Source organism: Rhinoraja longicauda, chromosome 6 (genome assembly GCF_053455715.1).
Source record: "Rhinoraja longicauda isolate Sanriku21f chromosome 6, sRhiLon1.1, whole genome shotgun sequence".
Taxonomy (NCBI): domain Eukaryota; kingdom Metazoa; phylum Chordata; class Chondrichthyes; order Rajiformes; family Arhynchobatidae; genus Rhinoraja; species Rhinoraja longicauda.
Genome location: NC_135958.1, coordinates 68,561,170 through 68,580,698, shown reverse-complemented (window position 1 = coordinate 68,580,698; position 19,529 = coordinate 68,561,170). Strand labels below are relative to the sequence as shown.

At 41.2% G+C, this 19,529-nt stretch overlaps 1 protein-coding gene across 1 annotated transcript; it reads right to left on the bottom strand.

The window, feature by feature from the left end:
• Positions 1 to 1,231: 1,231 nt before the first annotated feature.
• Positions 1,232 to 16,332, bottom strand: LOC144594561 (protein VCF1). The gene is made up of 3 exons (XM_078401258.1): positions 16,265 to 16,332; positions 6,743 to 6,854; positions 1,232 to 2,783 (listed from the first exon to the last, which is right to left on the bottom strand). The coding sequence occupies exons 1-3, from the start codon at positions 16,279 to 16,281 to the stop codon at positions 2,559 to 2,561; spliced, it is 354 nt and encodes a 117-aa protein (XP_078257384.1). The 5' UTR covers positions 16,282 to 16,332; the 3' UTR covers positions 1,232 to 2,558.
• Between the last annotated feature and the right edge of the window lie 3,197 nt (positions 16,333 to 19,529).

Below are 19,529 nucleotides of genomic sequence, written 5' to 3'. Positions count from 1 at the left end.
TTCAATAACTCTGAAATCAAAGACAGGCATCAAAAAATTAAGTTAAATAAATTTTATTTCAAAATTGTTGAAAGCAAGAAATGGATTTCTCTAAAAAAAACTTGAATCTTCTACAGTATGCTTTGCCAGTAAGCTTGAGATCTTAAACACCCATGATTTCTGTTACAGCTTAAATGTCCAAAATATCTATTTTTAATTCAAAACACTAAATTAAACTTTAACTGGTGCAAATCCACTTACTTGTAATGTTGGTTTAGGGCAAACAAATAAACTCCCCAAACTATTCTTACTGATTAAAATTAAAACTTCTGAACGTGGTAACTGAATGCAAGACAATTTAGATCTGTACACTTATTCACCAGGAGCTGCTGTCAAAAGTTGGAAGCATCCATGGCACAGTGCTTGTCATTCTGTTTTCTTTCCTTGTGGTCTTCCATATGCAGCTCCACTGGTGAGCTAACAATGTAACACCCACTATTTTGGACATCCTGCTTTATGACAAAGATTATAACCAGATTTTAAAGTGTAATGACTTCATTTAAGAATTGTTCTTCATAACTTTTTAAAACTTGCTGCCTTTGTGATGTGCATTGTGTCAACTAGCCATGGCATAATTGTAAACGGGTAACTGCAAGCACAACCAGCTCAATCATTCCAGGGTGTATCATACTACAGCATTTCATCCTTGAAATTATTTGCTGTGATTGTGGATCTCAGCAAGTTGCTTGTTACAATGCTATCTCAGATGTTAAAGAAAGTCAACTGTCATTTTCTCAGTCCTGCCATGAGAAGAAACTCTAAATTAAATAAACTAAAAATTGGTATAATTGTAGTATTGTTTCCTGGACCAGGACCAAATTTCTTGGTCATTATCAACATATGTGCACATTTGTAAAGTCATTTGTTCCTGATTGAAATTGATCAGTAATTTATTGAAAAATAGAGTGCAATTAAGCTGCAGTGCCCATGACCTCTGAAGGAGAAAGTGATTTATGTATTGATCAGTAAAACACTTGTCATAAGTGAAAGTCGTTTACAATATCTTAAGAGTAAGCTGTCCAGAATCTTATGCTTATAATATTCCAAACTGCTGCAAGCGGCAAATTAAAAGGATGGAAATAATAAATAAAAACTGCACAGTGCTATGCATCAATACCCAATCTCATGGCTACAGTGTCAAAGCTAACGTTCACATACTCTGGACTTCCATATCACTGTATTCTTGACTGTATTTCAAACGATCTTTAAATTTTATTGAGCAAAAATGGTTACAATAATTTTGCACGTATTTCTGAAAATTAAATTTGGTAACTTAAGACTTACAAATAAAATTTCAGATTCTACAGCAAATTTAAAAAAAAATCCCTGACAAAAAAAAACCACATTCGCAGCTCCATTCCAAAGATTCCAGCAGGCTTTCACATAAAAATAGGAATGTCATTAAGTATGTCACTGTCTAATACTTGTGTAATATTTTCATTCAAACACAACATTTAAGTAACTTAGTCAATCATTTAACTTTATTTTCCTATTGCTCTCCTCAATTTGTTGATTCCTTTTTTAAATACCCTCTCATGCCACCTAACGTCAGCAGTTTATTTGACCACACAATTTGCTGCTGTTTAACTTCGTGCTTTGCTTTGAACATATCTGGTTAGTCAGTATAACCCATTCTGCTGTTTGGAACCAATATCAGAAACTAGGGAATCGAACCTCAAGTTTCTGAAGTGGCAGACCAAGTTGTTTGCAATTCTTTCACCAGGCCATCAATTGCATTTGCATGTAAAAGATAAAACATATGTCTCTGGAAACTCCATATAACTTTAGCCAGAATTTAAAAGATTTCTCTTAAAGTCTACTTGTTCAGCTTTAGTGTAGTTTCAGATGTTTTTCCAAATGCAACCTCAGCCATACAAAGAATTATATAGCCAAGAAATAACTGAAACCATCTTGATTGTTTTTAGTTACACATGTTCCCAAATTAAATCTTTTGCACTAACCTAAATAGGAAACTACTATTTGCACTTCATGGGCTCAATGAAAAACTAGTTGTAAAGTAACATTGCAATCCTATTGCATTACAGGTTTGTTTTTAAAACACCATCCATTTGGTGGCAAACCAGACATTTTTAAAAAATGCAGTGGAAATACAAAACCATTAGTTTGACTGTTGAACCAACTGTATGAAATATAAACACCTTTTCATTGTTTTTTTCATTATAAAACAATTCTAACGAATGTTACTGCAAATATTACTGGGAGGACTTTGCTCAATTGTAGGTTAATTCCACAAAGTATTGATTTAGTGAGTCAGATTTGTGCCAGACAGGGTAAATGAAGCAATCAAAGCTACAGTTGTGCTATTATAGTCCCCACAATTTTGATATTACATATGTCCAAGGGCATTTAAAGAGTGAAAAGATGGTAATTTTTTAACCAAATGGAGCAAAAAGGGAAAAGATTGTGCAATTTAAATCATCTAAGTACAAACATCCACTGCAAAAAATTACATTTACAGTCCCCGTCCTGCATTGAAGGCACACAGTCCTGCAGTCTGGTCACGTTTGATGTCCACGCTGATGCAAGCTATAGAAGTGTGCCTCTTTTAGGATCTGATTGATTTGCAGATATGGGCCTTGTGCAGACTGTTCAATGGAATCAGAAAATTGAAGCATTGTGGAGCTGTTGCCTGGCTTGGTCCAGTTTAAATTAGCTTCAGTCGGTAAGTGTCCATTCAGTCTGTCGGAACTACTGACAATGCTGCTGCTGTCACTGCTTGAGGACTGCAAAAAGAAAGTTAACTGGTCAGAACAAGTGCCATAACCATAAGAAACACATAGAAACACCAACATGACAATTTTCACTCTTACTCGCATTAAAATCTCTGCACATTATATGTACACCATCATGAAGATTGGCAAATGTTATATATTGTTCAAGTTGTGCTGTTGATAACAAACCCAGCAACCAAAGGCTGATTATTTTAACCATCACGTGGAAAAGTCAGTATTATTGGCGATGTGAATTGAAAGGATATTTAGGTGGATCTATGTTTGAGAAACTGGACCTTTTGGACAATGTAACAGAGTTGGGTTTGTAGATGCTTACAAGGAATATAAACCATTTGATAAAGTCCCACATAAAAATGTTAATTTGAAAACTTGAAATAAGAGAGTCAGCAACAACCTGGATAAAAAATAGGCAAAAGGACCAGAAAGCAGAGTCATTATTCAAAGTTATTTTCCAGAGGGAAGTATAGCCGCCATGATCTAAAGACTGTGCCTGGAAACTCAAATTTAAGCAACTGGGGATTACTGAAAGCTTGGAACTTTACAATTTGCACTCCTCCCACTTTTACCTTCCCTTTCTAGATCCCTGTCGCCCTCAGGGGATTAATTAATGGCAAATATCCACTTCAAGACTGCAGATTCCCAGTTACATGACCATAATTCTTCCCGTAAAGACTCTACTCTTATTTCATTTACTTCAACTGTGTTGGTCTGCAAGGAGATAGTAATCAATGGGCTGAATGGCTTTTGTAACAACTCTAGGCCACGCCATTGTTAATTACCAGAAGCATCGGAACTTTCTGTTAAATATCAGTATCTCTCATATATAAAAAGGATTGCATGTACATTCTTTTGAGAAAATACAATTAGTCAGCATATGTAACATTATTTCAAATTGTCCCAAATTAATAGTGAAGAATATTCAGAATTGCAAAGAGGCCCTTAATGTCAATGGTTTAACATTAAGATATGAAATACTCATTCAAGATTGGATAAGCAATGGAATCAAAGAATATCAAACTCACCAGTTAAAATTTATAACATCCTAATTAGATAAATGACAATGGAACAACCAATGAGTTGAAGGAATTGGGAACAAGGGAAAAAGAGTAATAGTTCACGGGATTCTGATACATAAGGTGATATCTTAGTTTAAGTTAGAGACACAGCGTGGATACAGGCCGTTCAGCCCACCGAGTCCAGTGCCGGTCGGCGATCCCCCTGCACTAGCACTATCCTACATACTAGGGACAATTTGCAATTTTTACCAAAGCCAATTAACTAACCTACAGTCGTGTATGTCTTTGGAATGTGGAAGGAAACCAGAGCACCCGGGGAAAATCCACATGGGCACGGGCAGAACGTACAAACTCCAGAGACAGCACCTGTAGACAGGTTCAAATCTGGGTCTCTGGCGCTGTAAGGCAACAACTCTACCGCTGCGCCACCGTGCATAACGACGGTCGAGAGAAAACATTTCTTGTTCTTTAAAGCACAAATCCAAGATGACTGGTGTGTTGGACAAAAGTGCTTTCACATGACCTTAATTCTATTGTGTTCCTGCCATCAATGATCCCCTGCTCTACCACCCACTCTTCATTGCTGATTCTCATTTCAAATTTTTGAAACTTCCATTGCTAAAACTGGAAAAAGCTCCTCCTTCGTTTGTGGATCTTGATCCCAAATATACCAACTGAGCAGGATTTACCAAAATTCCAAGTCTAGAAAATTCAAACTCAACTGAAACCACCAGTCAACGAAGAAATATTACGAACAGGAATTCAAGAATCGGAAATCTCAGAGACATGATTCATATAAACTAATTTAGTACCATCCTTGATTTAACCAGTAGAATAAACTCCATTCATAATGAGGAAGTTCCAATTGTAATCTCTCAATGAGTCCCACTGATTGGTGGCGCAGCGGTTAAGCCACTGTCTCACAGCCACCAGAGACCCGGATTCGATCCTGATCTTAGCAGCGTGAGTTTCCTCCAGTCTCTTCCCACATACCAAAGTCGTGAGGGGTTTACAGGTTAATTGGCCTCTGTAAATTCCCCCTAGTATGTAGGGAGTGGATGAGAAAGCGGGATAACATAGAACTAGTGTAGATGGATGATTGATGGTCGGTATGGACTTGGTGGGCTGATAGGCTTGTTTCCATGCGGTATCTCTAAGCTAAACGCTAAACTTATCTACACACTTCCTCTTGGCTGTTAGATAGCTATAAATTTGCTTAATGAAATTGTACACAATATATAGCTGCTGGCATCCAATGAATCCACTGTTAACCCAAAACAATTCCCAAAGTCCTTTTGCCATTTCTTTCAGTTGTTTTCTATGTATTACCTGACTTTAATGAAAACACTAAAGATGATCAATTTTAACAATTGGTTAACAGACGGCAACAATGCTTGAATTTTGGTTTGCTCCTATAGTTTCAGTTCTTTAACAGATGGGAAGAACAAAGATTTGACCGTGTTTTGATTGAACACAAGATAGTGAAGGGCTGGGGAAATAATGCTGGTGCAGCTCAGTGGGCCAAGCAGCATCTGTGGAATCAGAGGGATAGTGAGTGTCTAGCGCTCCATCTCCACGGATGCTGTTTGATCTGCAGAGTTGTTTTCCAGCTTCTGCAGTCCCTTGTGTTTCCATAGTGAAAGGGAGGCACAGTGATTTGTTCATTTAAAATGATGCATAATAAATAGGCTCCAGTAATGGAGAACAATCCTTCCGAAACACTGGAATCAACCTTTTTCCGACAGTAAGGTGAAAACTGGTGTATGGAAGAGCAATGGGGTAAATCTTTTAGAAATGAGAAAGTTTGACGAAAATCCCAGGCAAATTATATTAGAATAAAAAAGGACACTAAGTGCTGCAGCAACTCAGCAGGTCAGGCAGCATCTCTGAAGAACACGGATGGGTGACGTTTCAGATCGGGACCCTTCCTCAGACCCGACCCGAAAGGTCACCTGTGCTTGTTCTTCAGAGATGCTGCTGGACTGGCCAAGTTACTCCAGCACTTTGTGTCCTTTTTTTGTGGACCAGCATCTGCAGTTACTTCTTTCTGAATTATATTAGTATTATTTGTATCATCAATGAGTGAGGGAAAAATGACTGAATGTAATTGCTGGGAAATTCAATTATGCATTGCTACATTTCCAGATATGCAATTTGAATAAATGAATGAAGAACTTAGTGTATATTTCTAGTTCATACTGCCTCACTCCGAAAGTCCAACCCTTGTGACCCTGACTCATTCTGTGACAGCAATATTTGGAATGATGCCAATTCCCATGCAGTTTCAGGAGTGGAAGTGGCATAGGTGAAAGAATTTCTCCATTTGTCCTGTAGGTGAGGAAGTAAGATACAGCATTGCCTCAGGAAAGATTGAGGAAAGTGTTGGGGCCATGACACAGTCTTATTTGACATCCGCCTGCACTGACATGGTTTCGGACTGAGAACAAATGGCATTCACTGTTCCTGTGATCATCATGTGATAACGGGCTTATGCCCACTGACAAATTGAAATGAACTACATTAAGAATTACACTACTTTTTCCTGAATCTGTGACTGCTTCTCAGCTCTGTACATTTGTAATTGGCACTTATCTATGTTTTTATTAAAATAGACATTACATATAAGACATGTACTAAGCAGCATTTTAGGGATTTTTTTCCTCTAATTTCTAACAGAGAAATGTTTTAATTTTTTTTTAAAAACTAACCAAGTTCATCAACATAAATTTCTGCACACAATGTAAATTCCCATTTCTGGTGAGAAGTCCTGTGACTGACAACATTTTTTACCATGTTACTCCTCCCCTTCTCGAATGATGGCGTGTTTGTGCTTGGAGGCCTAATCATGTGTTTAGAGCCTGACGGACCTGTTGATGAAAAGCATCGTGTCCACAGATGGTTACATCATATCAGTTTTTGCAATTAATTTCTAACCTCGCAGTCCCAGCTGTCTCTTGGTAGATCCTGTAACAGGGTATTGTTGCTGAGACGTTTTGGAGGTGGGACAGGCTGGCTTTCCTCATCTTTACAGCTCCGTCTTCGCTTCCTGAAATACAAAAGAATGTGGAATGACAAAGAAGTAGGGCAGAGGGTTATGGAAATGGGTAGGATTTAGTGGAGAAAGAGAGACAGAGCGAGAGAGAGAAAGCAAATTTTAAAAGTGAAATCCTTAAGAGATGTACTTGAATAACAGCTGAACCTAATTTTTAAATGTAATCAATGATTTTGTGATCAAAAAGACCACATTATCCAGGCTTTGAATGAAAGTTACTTATGCAAGTAAATGCCAATACAGGTGTGAAACAAAATCACAATGCAAGGATACTTGATAACAAGGAACTGCAGATGCTGGTTTACCAAAGAATAAAACACAAAAACCTGGAGTAACTCAGCAGGTCGGGCAATATCTCTGGAGAATACACTTCGGTGATGTTTCGGGTCAGGACCCTGACCCATGTTTTTTTAAGCTTTTTGTGTCTTTGCAAGGAAACAGTCTGTCTTTGTCTTTCAATCTTGAGCCAGGTATATTAATACATTTTGGGTAGGATTATTTGGGGAAAAAGTGAGGGACGTCCTGTTATGACACAGCAATCGATTAATTGCCAAACATCCCTGAACCCACTGTTTCATTTTGTGCCTGATCAACAAGATTTAGAGCACCAGCTACATCTCATTCCTAGAAATCTTGGTCATTCATTTTTGATATCTAAATCTATGTACTGATCATTTCTAACTGGGTTAGCTGTCATCACTCTGTGCCTTGAGGAAAAAAAACATAGGAATAACGAATTTCAAAGGTGGACAAAGCTCAAAATTGTCCTCTCATACCTATGTAGCCCTTGTGAGTGACCAGACAAGCTTATGCCAATAGTTTTTCATGGATAAGAACATAAGAAATGGCAGGAGTCATTTCATCCCTCTTGTCTGCTTTGCCATTCAGCGAGACCATTGCAGACCATTCATTTCAACTTCAAAAATATGCAAATATAGATGCTGTTTCTGAAAAATGGAATGGGTATATATTCCAATATTTTTTCTTACATAGGAAATTGAGGAATTAGCCTAATGTAGATCACTGGGAAATCTAGTAGAGTCTACAAATAAGATTTTAAAGATTTCGCACATTGAAAATGTTCAATCCAAGATAGCGAATTTATTAGATTTATAAAAGGCAGATTTTGCTATTTAAAAAATGATAATTTTTGAGATCTGAGCTGCGTCAACGTCGGGGGTTTATTGTTTGTCCCTAATTGCCTCAAGATCGAATTGCAGTAGTACTTCCAGTGAAGGTTTCTCACAGTGCTGAAGGATAGGGAGCTCCAGGATCGAGAACAAGTGATAATCAAGAACAGTGATATATTTTTCCAAGTTGGGATGAATAATTAATGCTGCCCTTCTTAAAACAACAACATAAAGGGGAACCTCACGAGCCTCAGTGTAGTAAACCGGATTGAATTTTGTAAAGATCTTACTCATATTAAGGTAGACATCTTAATATCATGAAGAAGCAGAATATCATGAATGGTGAAAAGTTGTTTTTCGGACTAGACGCAAGTTACTAGTGGTGTACCTCGAGGATTGGTGACGAGCCCATTGCTGTTTGTGGTTTATATCAATGATTTGGAAGAGAGCATAGATGGTGTGATTAGTAACTATGCAGCTTACACCAAAGTGGGTGGTATTGTAGATAGCGAAGATGGTTATCAAAACATACAGCAGGATCTTGTTCAGTAGGGCAAGTGGGCTGAGGAATGGTTAATGGAGTTTAATACAGATTTGTGCGAGGTGTTGCCTTCTGGGAAGTTAAACCAGGCCAAGACCTTCACTGTGAATGGCATGGCCCAAGGTAGTGCCTTGGAGCAGATGGATCTAGGAGTGCAGGTACATAGTTCTTTGAAGGTGGCATCACAGTTAGATAGAGTGGTCAAGGTAGCTTTCGGTACATTGGCCTTCATTAGTCAGGGTATATGTATAGAAGTTGGGATGTTATATGACAGTTGTATAAGATATTGGTGAGGCCATATTTGGTGTATTGTGTTGTTTTAGACACCCTGCTATAGTAACGATGTTGTTAAGCTAGAAAGAGTACGGAAAAGATTTATGAGGATGTTGCCGGGTCTAGAGGGCCGAAGCTATAGGGAGAGGTTGGGCAGGCTAGGAGTTTATTTCTTGGAGCTCAGAAGGCTGAGGGGTTGATCTTATACGGGTATATCACTGGGCGGCACGGACTTGGAGGGCCGAAAAGGCCTGTTTCCGGCTGTATATATATGATATGATATGATATGATATAAAATCATAAGGGGGATAGAAAGGGTAGAAGCAGTGTTTTACCCAGAGTAGGGGAATGAAAAGCCAGGGGACATAGGTTTATAGTGAGAGGGGAAAGATTTAATAGGAACCTGAGGGGCATCTTTTCACACAGAAGGTGGTGGGTACATGGAACGAGCTGCCAGAGGAAGTAGTTGAGGCAGGTACTATAACAACATTTAAAAGACATTGGATAGGTATATGGATTGGAAAGATTTAGAGGAATATGGGCCAAATGTAGGCCGGTAAGACTAGTGTAAATGGACAAGTTAATCCGAAGGGCCTGATTCTGTGCTGTATGACACTATGACTGTCTTAACAGTGCAGCACAGGAACAGGCCCTTCAGCCCACAATGTCTGTGCTGAATATGGTGCCAATTTAATTCTCCCTGCCTGCACATGATCCATATCCCCCCATTGCCTGCATATCCATGTCCCTATCTATAACCCTCATAGACGGCACTATTGTATCTACTCCCACACTATCCCTGGTACCATCTTCCAGGCACCACCACTATCTCTGTAAATAAAAACTTTCCCCGCACATCTCCTTTAAACTTTCCCCCTCTGAGCTGCAAGCTCTGCCCACTGCCCTCGAGACATTTCCACCCTGGGAAAAAGGTTCTGTGTGTCTACCCTATCTATGCCTCTCATCATTTTACATACTTCTATTAGGTCTCCCCCCACAAACTACGATGCTTTGGCAGACCTCCCAACATTTGATTTTACAAATTCATAATTTTGATGTCTAAAATTCAGAATTTTACATCAAAATTCATAATATGGCACAGCCACAGCTGTTAATGAACTATATATCCCAGATTATCGTCGCCAACGGCCCCGCAGTGACGTACGTGTTGATATATGCAACTCGACTAAGCATACGGAAGGATTTCATAGTCTGTGACCGTGCTAACAAGGATCGCAATACAAATACGATATTGACCATCCGAAAACAGTCGGTAATTTCGATCACTCCTATACCGTCTGGCATATATCGAGTGGCCGAATTGACAAATTGAAATTACCGACTGTTTTGCGGAAGAAATGTGAGACGAAATCGGAATGGCGGGAATGAAATAAGAAAGCGTAAACTTTCCGCCAAATTTGGAAGGGTTGGGAGGTCAGCTTTAGAGACCTGCAGAATAAAAATTATTGGAATTGCAACAATTCAAAGTAGATAATGATATAAAAAGCCATGCATCCAAGTTTTCCAGTGGCAAAGATAGGCAGCATTGTGAGCAATTTAGATGGAAGTATTAAGCTGAAAAGCTAGCAAGACATTATGTGAATGGGCGAAATGATTGCAAATGGACTACACTGTGAACAAATGTGGGAGGTCAGTCAGTTTGAAGCTAAAGGTTAAAGGTTAAAGCTCAAAGTAGTACTGGCTCAGAGACATCTGGGGATCAAATGATTAAAATGTCTTTGACAGGCATAGATACAGTCGTGTTGGCATAAGGTCATAGTGTGACTGCTCGCAAGGTTTTTAAATAATGACATGTGATCGTTGCTGTAAAACATTCCGCAGCAGCTGGGGAATTTGGTCAATTAATTAAATACTTTGGAATAAAAGCAAGTATCAGCCAGAGTGACCATGAAATTATTGGCCTTTTGTACAAAGCCACCTGGTTCACTGCGAAATCTGCCATCCTTATCCAGTCTGGCAATAGTATCATTTTTGGTGAAAACTGTCCTACTTGGAAAACATTGATTCTGTGCATCTCAAATATGGAGGAGTTTGTTCTGTTGTACAGCTGTACTCTTTTTTTTTGTTGCCATGCCTTGGTTATATTCTGTAATGGTCAGTCAAATGCTCCATTTCTTGACTCAGCTCTATTCCCTATCTCTGGAGTTCACGTTCCATTCTCGGAATCTGTGGGCATGATTCTGACTCGCACTGAAAGAATGCACTGCTGTCTTTCAAATGATATGTTAAAGGAAGACCTGACCGCCTTCTCAAGTGGTTATGAGATTCCACTGTGTTACACAGAGAAGACCAAAATGTTTTCATCAGCATTCTGGCCAGCATTTATCCCTGAACTAACCATCAAAATTTACTAGAATTTGCTGCATGCAAAGTCAGTGTTATATATTTTTTACATTAGACCAGATTGTGCTGACAGCTACCCAGTGGTTGTGTACAAAAATGCCAGCTTGTTACAATGAACACATATTCCGATCTTCTATTCCTGTGCACTCTACTCAAAAATATGGAATTAATTGGAGGTTGGATGCATCTGGACTGGGCATATTGTCTGGGGTGTTTAGTAAAGTGATGAACTGAAGGGCTCAATTCATTTGAAAGGAATTGCTGACTTTCACTACACTTATATCAACACTGGGGTTCTTTATGAGTTCAGTGTGGTTTAAACATCTTTTTCAAAACACTTTCTTTTTTTTAACAGAATTTAGGGAGTTAGGTAATGGGTGAAAAAACAGGATCTCCATGGCAGTGTTCTCAGCAATACTGCCTGTGCCACATGAATGCGAGGCAATGAATAGTACATTTGAATACATGGCCAAGAAGGTGGTGAAGGATGAAGGCCTTTAGATATATGGACATTGGGCTCTCTTCAAGAGCAGGTGGGACCTTTACAAGAGGGGCGGGGTGCACCTGAACTGGAAGATAAACAATATTCAGGCAGGGAGGTTCGCTAATGCTACTCGAAAGGGAGTAAACTAGAGTGGCAAAGTGTGGACACCATAGCAGCAGCACAGCAAATGGAAGGACAAATGGGAAAGTAGAGGTTATGGCCAGTATGTCTCAAAGGGAGGACTGGTTGGGAAATATTAACAAACATTGTGAAACTGGTGGACTGAAGTGTATTTCACATGGAACGCAGATGAACTAAAAGCCTGGATCAATGCATAGCTGCCGTTTAGTTCATTGTCACGTGTACCAAGGTACAGTGAAAAGCTTTTGTTGCTTGCTATCCAGTCAGCGGAAAGACAATGCATGCATGGAACTATCATGCTGTGGCCATCACAGAGACTTAGTTGTGGGAGGGACAGGGCTTGCAGCTCAACATTACAGGATTTTGATATGTCATGCATGATAGAGGAGGTAAAAGATGTGGAGGAGCAGCATTGTTGGTCAGAGAATGGCACAGCGGCATTCAGAGGACATACCGGAGGGTTCATCCACCGAGACAATATGGGTAGAGCTCAAAAATAAGAAAGATGCATTCATTCTAATGGGATTATACTGCAGTCAGTCGAGCCCCAGGAGGGGCCCTGTATTGGAAAATGCTCAGTGGAAGAGCAATTTGCGAAAAGTGATCACAACTGCACAGGTTTTAAAGTAGTTATGAATAAGGATAAATTAGTAAATTGGGGTAATGTACTAAATTGAGGTATTGCAGATTACAATATCATTAGGCAGGACCAAGGGAGAAAGATGTGAGCAGATGTTATTGGGTAAAAATACATCAGACATTATTTTTCTTTGGGTGACAGATGTGGGAGTCATTTAAAAATGATGGCCATCAACTTCTTTTCACATCATACATACTGGGGGCAATTTATAGAAACCAATTAACTGACAAGCCTCCACGTCTTTGGAATGTGGGAGGAAACTGGAGCTCCCGGAAAAAAACAATATAAATGTACAAACTCCTCACAGACAGCACCCATGAGGCAGCAGCTCCTACCGCCGCGCCACTGTGCAAGTAGGGAAGTACTTAAGGCAGTAAGGATAGGATTTAGAAGAGCTAATAAAACCCATGAAATGTAATTGGCAAAATGGATTATAAACAAAAATGTAACTAGGGAGAAGGTATGGAAGATAGTGAGATCAGTGCAGGGTTTACTAATATGTTTGAGCAGTTTGAGATCAAGAACGGTCTTGGGTGTCTTAAAAGCATTTTTAATCCCCAGGGCCTGGTGGGATATACACTGGGTTATTAAGAAAGGCACGAGGGGAGATTGCAGGGCCTTGACGAGGATATTTGGATCTTCTCCAGCCACAGCCGTGGTTCCAGAAGATTTTTGGAAGATCAGTTGTCATTAGTTTGTAAAACATACATAAAGAAGGTTGAGAGCTAAATCCTATGGCAGTCATTTGAGCACAAATAGATAGGATGACACTCGAGTTGCATGCCAAGGCAGTGCTCTCTATGGAGATGCCTTTTTTGGATGATATGTCAAAGTTGAGACCCACTTTTAAGTGGTGGCAAAATATTCCATGGCAGTATTTTAGAGAAATGTAAAGGGGTTATCCTTGATTTCATGGCCAATGTTCATCCCTAATCAATGGCACCAATACAGGTTATTTGGTCTCCATCAAATAGTCTTGTGAGAAATTGTTGTTAAAAAATTACTCACATTTCCTAGATTACACTTTAAAAATGTTTATTTGCTGTAAAACAATTTGGGCTCGTCTCATACTGTGAAGAACACTGTATATGCCTTTCTTTAAAGTTTTGTAAGATTTTTAAACAAGTTGAATGTGGGCACCACGATAAACTTTAATGTAAGTTTAAGTTTGGGGAAAAAAGTGAAACCAACAAAGTCGGTAGTGGCTTCCTATTAAAGGCTAGGAAACTCAATGGGAAAGGACATTCAAAATTCATATCAACCACCAAGAAACGAAGTTCCAAATGTAGAGCACTCTTCTCAGAATGACAGATTTACTCCATTTTTTTTAATGAATAAGACTCTATAACTACTGCGAAACACAAAAACAAATCTACTTTGGACCCATATTCAATTAATTCACATTATGCTTCTATTGTGTTTCAATTTTATTCAATAGTGGGCGGAATTTAAATCTTCACTCCAACTGAAGTGTCCATCTAACACTATTATCTTAATGACTATTGCCTGACAAAGATTGGGGATAAAATTCACATGAATTTTCAACATGTGTTGTGTAAAATTGAACACTGTACCAAGACAGGATAATGTGTTGTGTAAAACATGTGTTGTGTAAAATTGAACACTGTACCAACACAGGATAAACATTTGTTATGGTGTGAATGGCTGACTCATCTCTTGCAGAAATGTTCATTCATACTCCTGCTACCTCTGGTCTTGACTATTCTAGTACACACCTGGGCATCTTCATTTTTCAACTCTCCATTAACTTAAGGTCACTTAAAACTCTGCTGCCAGAACTTGTACAAAGTCTTGTTCAGCAAATATCTTCGCTGGCTCCTGGTTAAACAAACTCAGTTTTAAAATTCTCATTCATATTTTTAAAACTCTCAATAATTTTGCTTCTACTACTCCACCACATCCAATCACAAGTATCTTCGATCACCTCCAGCACTTCAATGAGATGTCTCTTCCTCAAATTGTGGGGGTTTTTTAGGGTCATCACTGGAGTCAATGGTTGAAATTAAGCTGACAAATAGGCAGCGGCTCGGAGAGGTGTGACTTAAGACCGAGACTAACTGGTCAGATGCCTGAGTATTTGTATTGCTGCTGGTCTTTTGAATGAGCAGTATTCTGACAAAATTATTTAAAAGGACCCAACATTCAGCCCCCTAACTTTCCATCAAGGAGGTCTGAACTGCAAAATGCAACTCCATTCATTTGACTGGAGTTTCCAATCTTATGGCAACAAATTATGTTCAGTGAATATTAGGGCATGCAATTTATTGTTTTACAAATTTTAGTTTTATACAAAAATTGCTAGTTTTTTAATGTTTTCGTTTTTTTTAATGACATTTTGTTTCTTATGTAAATCTATTTGTGCAGTTTTTAAACACACTGACAATCAACTCATTGAGGTCTTCATGTCCCGAAAACACCAGCTTCCACAATCAGGCTGGAATTGGGTTGGATCCAGGACAATCCAGCCCCATTCCAAAGTCTTTCACTCCAGAATTCCATCCCTCCCTTCCAGCTATTTCTTCCTTTAAAATACTGTAGAGGAATTATTATATGTCATTCTTTTCATTGCCGGTGCTAATTTGAACTTTGCTTTATTATGCTTATTCAGTTTGATGAAGCACCTTGTAGCATTTTGTTATGTTAAAGGGATTATACATACAAAAAAATTCTGGGATTCAAAAACATTGGATCACTTTTCTGTTAATCACAATTAAACAGATTATCAATTAGTTTCAATTTGCAGATAAAGATATTCAAGGATGACAGATGCTGAATTTTTCATTGATGGGAAATTACTACGGCTTTATACGACAAGAATATTTATCATACGGAGAAAAAAAATTAAAGCCAGGTTTCTTTTTATGTAATAAAAAGCAAACTGACCATTATATACTTCCAAGATATCATTGAGATATCACAGGAAACAAACTGTTTAAACAATGTAAAAAAAAGTGTATGACCTATCTAGAAGAAATAAAGATTTGTTCCTCTTCATTGGGTATAACTTAGTTAATCTGCATCCTTGATCATCTCGCATTTATTTCCAGCCAACCTACTGAATAAAGTGGTGCATTCACTGATGCCAACAATGAAAAGATGAAATTAATGGTGACATAAAACAAGGTGGAGGACAACGTGGATGCAATGGGAACTTGCTTAATAAAAATTGTACGATTTAAGCCGAGGTGAAGAGTCAGTGGTGTACCAGCCCAGAATAAACAGTCGAAATGACTGTACCCCTGCAGGTTGCCCAAACCCAAATTCACAACGAGCTGCCACCATATTGGGAGGACAAGAGAAGACAAAACCAATCTGTGGCTGGAAGGTGACACTGTCCCTTTATTCCAGAACCTCCCACACCAAACCCCACTGACGTGCACATGGCCAGGAAGGCGAGTGCTGCCAAGAGTTCAGCACAAACCCTCCGTTAGTGAAACGCCCGAAGACATGTATTTACACACGAACCCCCCGCCTACGGAGCAGGGCCTCCACACGACGCCGGTTGCCACCCGCACACGGCTCCCTGGCCTGGCGGAGGCGCCTTCCAGCGGGACGTTGCCTGGAGTGGAAGCGCCCGGCTCGGCCCCCTTTCCCCAGCCCCAGCCCCCTTTAAACCACGAACACCCTCAGGGGTCGCTACCCCGGTGCAGGCCCGGGAGCCCAGCCCCTCCTCAGCCGAGTGTGACACACCCACCCACCCCACCCGGGGCGCGACCCCCCCTCCTGATGGTCGGTCCACAGCAACTCGGGCGGGCGGGCCGGCAGCGCGCCCCCGCCACGGGGCCGCGGACACACGGAGCCCGCACTCACCTGCCGTCTGATAACATCTGAGCCCGGCTGCTACTCGCCGCGTCTGCGTCTGCGCTGCCCGCGGTCCGGAGGGGGCGGGGCGGGGCGGGACGGGGACGCGCGCCGCGGGGGGTGGGGCCATGTCCGTGACGCGATAATAGTGACGTGAGGGGAGGAGGGGGGGCGTCCACCCACCGCGGCTGCGCAGTGAACGCCGGGCGATCAAGTGGTGCAGTTGGCACAGTCACACAGTGTGGAAATAGGCCCTTCGGCCCAACCTCCCCACACCTCCACTGATCATAACTGCACCAGTCTCACCTGCATCGGTCTCAACTGCACCGGTCCCGCCTGCACCGGTCCCGCCTGCACCGGTCCCACCTGCACCGGTCTCACCTGCACCGGTCCCACCTGCACCTGTCTCACCTGCTCCTGTCTCACCTGCACTGGTCCCACCTTCACATGCTCCTGTCCTACCTGCACCCGTCTCAACTGCACCAGTCCCACCTGCACCGGTCCCACCTGCACCGGTCTCAACTGCACCTGTCCCATCCGCACCAGTCTCACCCCCAGCGGTCTTACTTGCACCGGTCGGTCCCACCTGCCTGCATTTGGCCCATAAGAAGGAACGGCAGATGCTGGTTTACACCAAAAATAGACACAAAATGGTGGAGTAACTCAGCGGGACAGACAGCATTTCTGGAGAAAAGGAATAGATGACATTTCGGGTCGAGACCCTTCAGACTGATGAAGGGTCTCGACCCAACAGGTCACCTATGACTTTTTTCCAGAGATGCTGCCTGACACACTGAGTTACTCCAGCATTTTGTATCTTTAATCATTTGTAATCCATGTTGATCATTTCCGTCAAGAGTCATACAGCACGGAAACAGGCCACTCGGCCCAACTTCCCCATGCCGACTAAAATGCCCTATCTAAGCTAGTCATACCTAACTGTGTTTGCTCCACATCCCTCTAAACCTTTCCCATTGATGTATCTGTCCACATATAGTTATGATACCTGCCTCAACTACCTCCTCTGGCAGTTCATTCCATTTCTCACAACCCTCTGTGTAAAAACGTTATCCCTCTTAAAGGGACCTCTTAAAGGTCCTGATTAAATCTTTCCCCTCTCATCTTAAAGTTATATCCTGTGGTTCTTGATTCTCCTACTCTAGGTAAAAGATAAAGTGCTGGAGTAACTCAGCAGGTCAAGCAGCATCTCTGGAGAATGTGGATTGATGACATTTCTTTAGTCCTGTCTAAACCAGCATTTGCAGTCCCGTCTTTCTACATTCTAGGTAAAAGACTGCATTCACCCATTCCATCCCTTCATGATTTTATACACCTTAGTAAGATTGCACCACCGCCTCCTGTGTTCCAAGGAATAAAGTCCCAGACTCTCCCTATAGCGCAGGCCCTTGAGCCCACTCGCTGATTCTTTGCGTGGGAGAGCTGAGAGGCAACAGACTCAATAAGCTTGGCAACAGTGCACATCAGTTGGGCCAGGCGTAGACCCTGCCCCAGAGAGAAAAGTCCACCTGTGGTCAGTAGGCTGTTTCTGGAAGGATTTCATTCAAGCTAAACTTAAGTACAATAGGCAGAAGGTAGACACAATGAACTGCAGATGCTGGAATCTTATTGCAAAAGACACAAAGTACTGGAATAACTCAGCGGATCAGGCAGCTTCTTTGGAGAACATCGATAGCAAGCTCTTGGGTCACTGCATGTTCTCCAGACATGCTGTTTGATCCGCCTACTTACTCCAGCACTTTTGTATTTTGCTAGTAGAGTGAAGGGAAAGACAAGGAGTGCAGAATGTAGCTCTCAGGCATTACAGCACACCAGTTCCAGAGACAAAATCCAATGTCCCAATTGAGGTAGAGGAGAAACGGAATGCACCCTAGCTCATTCCTCCTGACAAAACATAACACCAAGGAAAGACCAAAAGTGTTGGAGTAACTCAGTGCACGCAGCAGCATCCCTGGAGAACATGGATAGGTGATGTTTCATGTCGGGACCCTTCTTCAGATTGAAGAAGGATCCCAACCTGAAACGTCACCTATTCATATTCTCCAGAGATGCTGTATGACGCGCTGAGTTACTCAAGCATTTTGTGCTTTCCTTGGTGCATCTGCAGTTAGAGTCATAGAGTGATACAGTGTGGAAACAGGCCCCTCGGCCCAACCTGCCCACACCGGCCAACATGCCCCAGCTACACTAATCCCACCTGCCTGCGTTTGGTCCATATCCCTCCAAACCTGTCCTATCCATGTACCTGTCTAACTGTTCTTTAAATGTTGGGATAGTCCCTGCCTCAACAACCTTCCCTGGCAGCTTGTTCCATACACCCACCACCCTTTGTGTGAAAAAGTTACCCCTCGGATTCCTATTAAATCTGTTACCCTTCACCTTAAACCTATGTCCTCTGGTCCTCAATTCACCTACTCTTGGCAAGAGACTCTGTGCATCTACCCAATCTATTCCTCTCATGATTTTATACATCTCAATAAGATCACCCCTCATCCTCCTACGCTCTACAAAATAGAGTCCCAGCCTACTCAACCATTCCCTGTGGCTCAGACCCACTAGCCCTGGAAACATCCTTGTAAATCTTCTCCGTACCCTTTCCAGCTTGACAACATCTTTCCTAATAACATGGTGCCCAGGACTGAACACAATACTCTAAATGAGAGGACCTCACATGATGGATGCACAAGAAAGTGCAGATGCTGGAATCTAGAGCAAAACATAGAAAGCTAGAGGAACTCAAGGGGTCAGGCACTATAAGGGGGGATAGAAGAGGAATCTTTGGCCATTCCCTCTACAGATGCTACCTGTCTAACATGATGGGTAGTCAGTTAGTCAAGTAATTAGTGACAGCCCATTGCAGTTATTTGACCCATTGTGTCTGGTCATTTGCTGGATGGAATTTTCCAAACATTTTTCAGACCAGATGATCGTAAATGTCCTTTTGGAAAAAGACAGAGCAATTGACATTGAAAAGAAATAATGCATTATCAAGAAAAATGCTTTGAAGGAGTGCAAAGAAAACAAACTGCTGGAGAAACTATGCAGGTCGGGCAGAATCTGAAGAAGGATCCCAGGCCATAACTTTGTCAGTCCATTTCCCTCCACAGATGCTGCCTGAACTATTCTGTTCCTTTGCCACTGTTTTTTGCTCATGAATCCAGCATCTCGCGACTCTTGTGGCTACATCAATGGAGGGAAATGGACAATCAACGTTTTGGGTCATGATCCTTCATTTGGACATATCTAGTCCAGATGA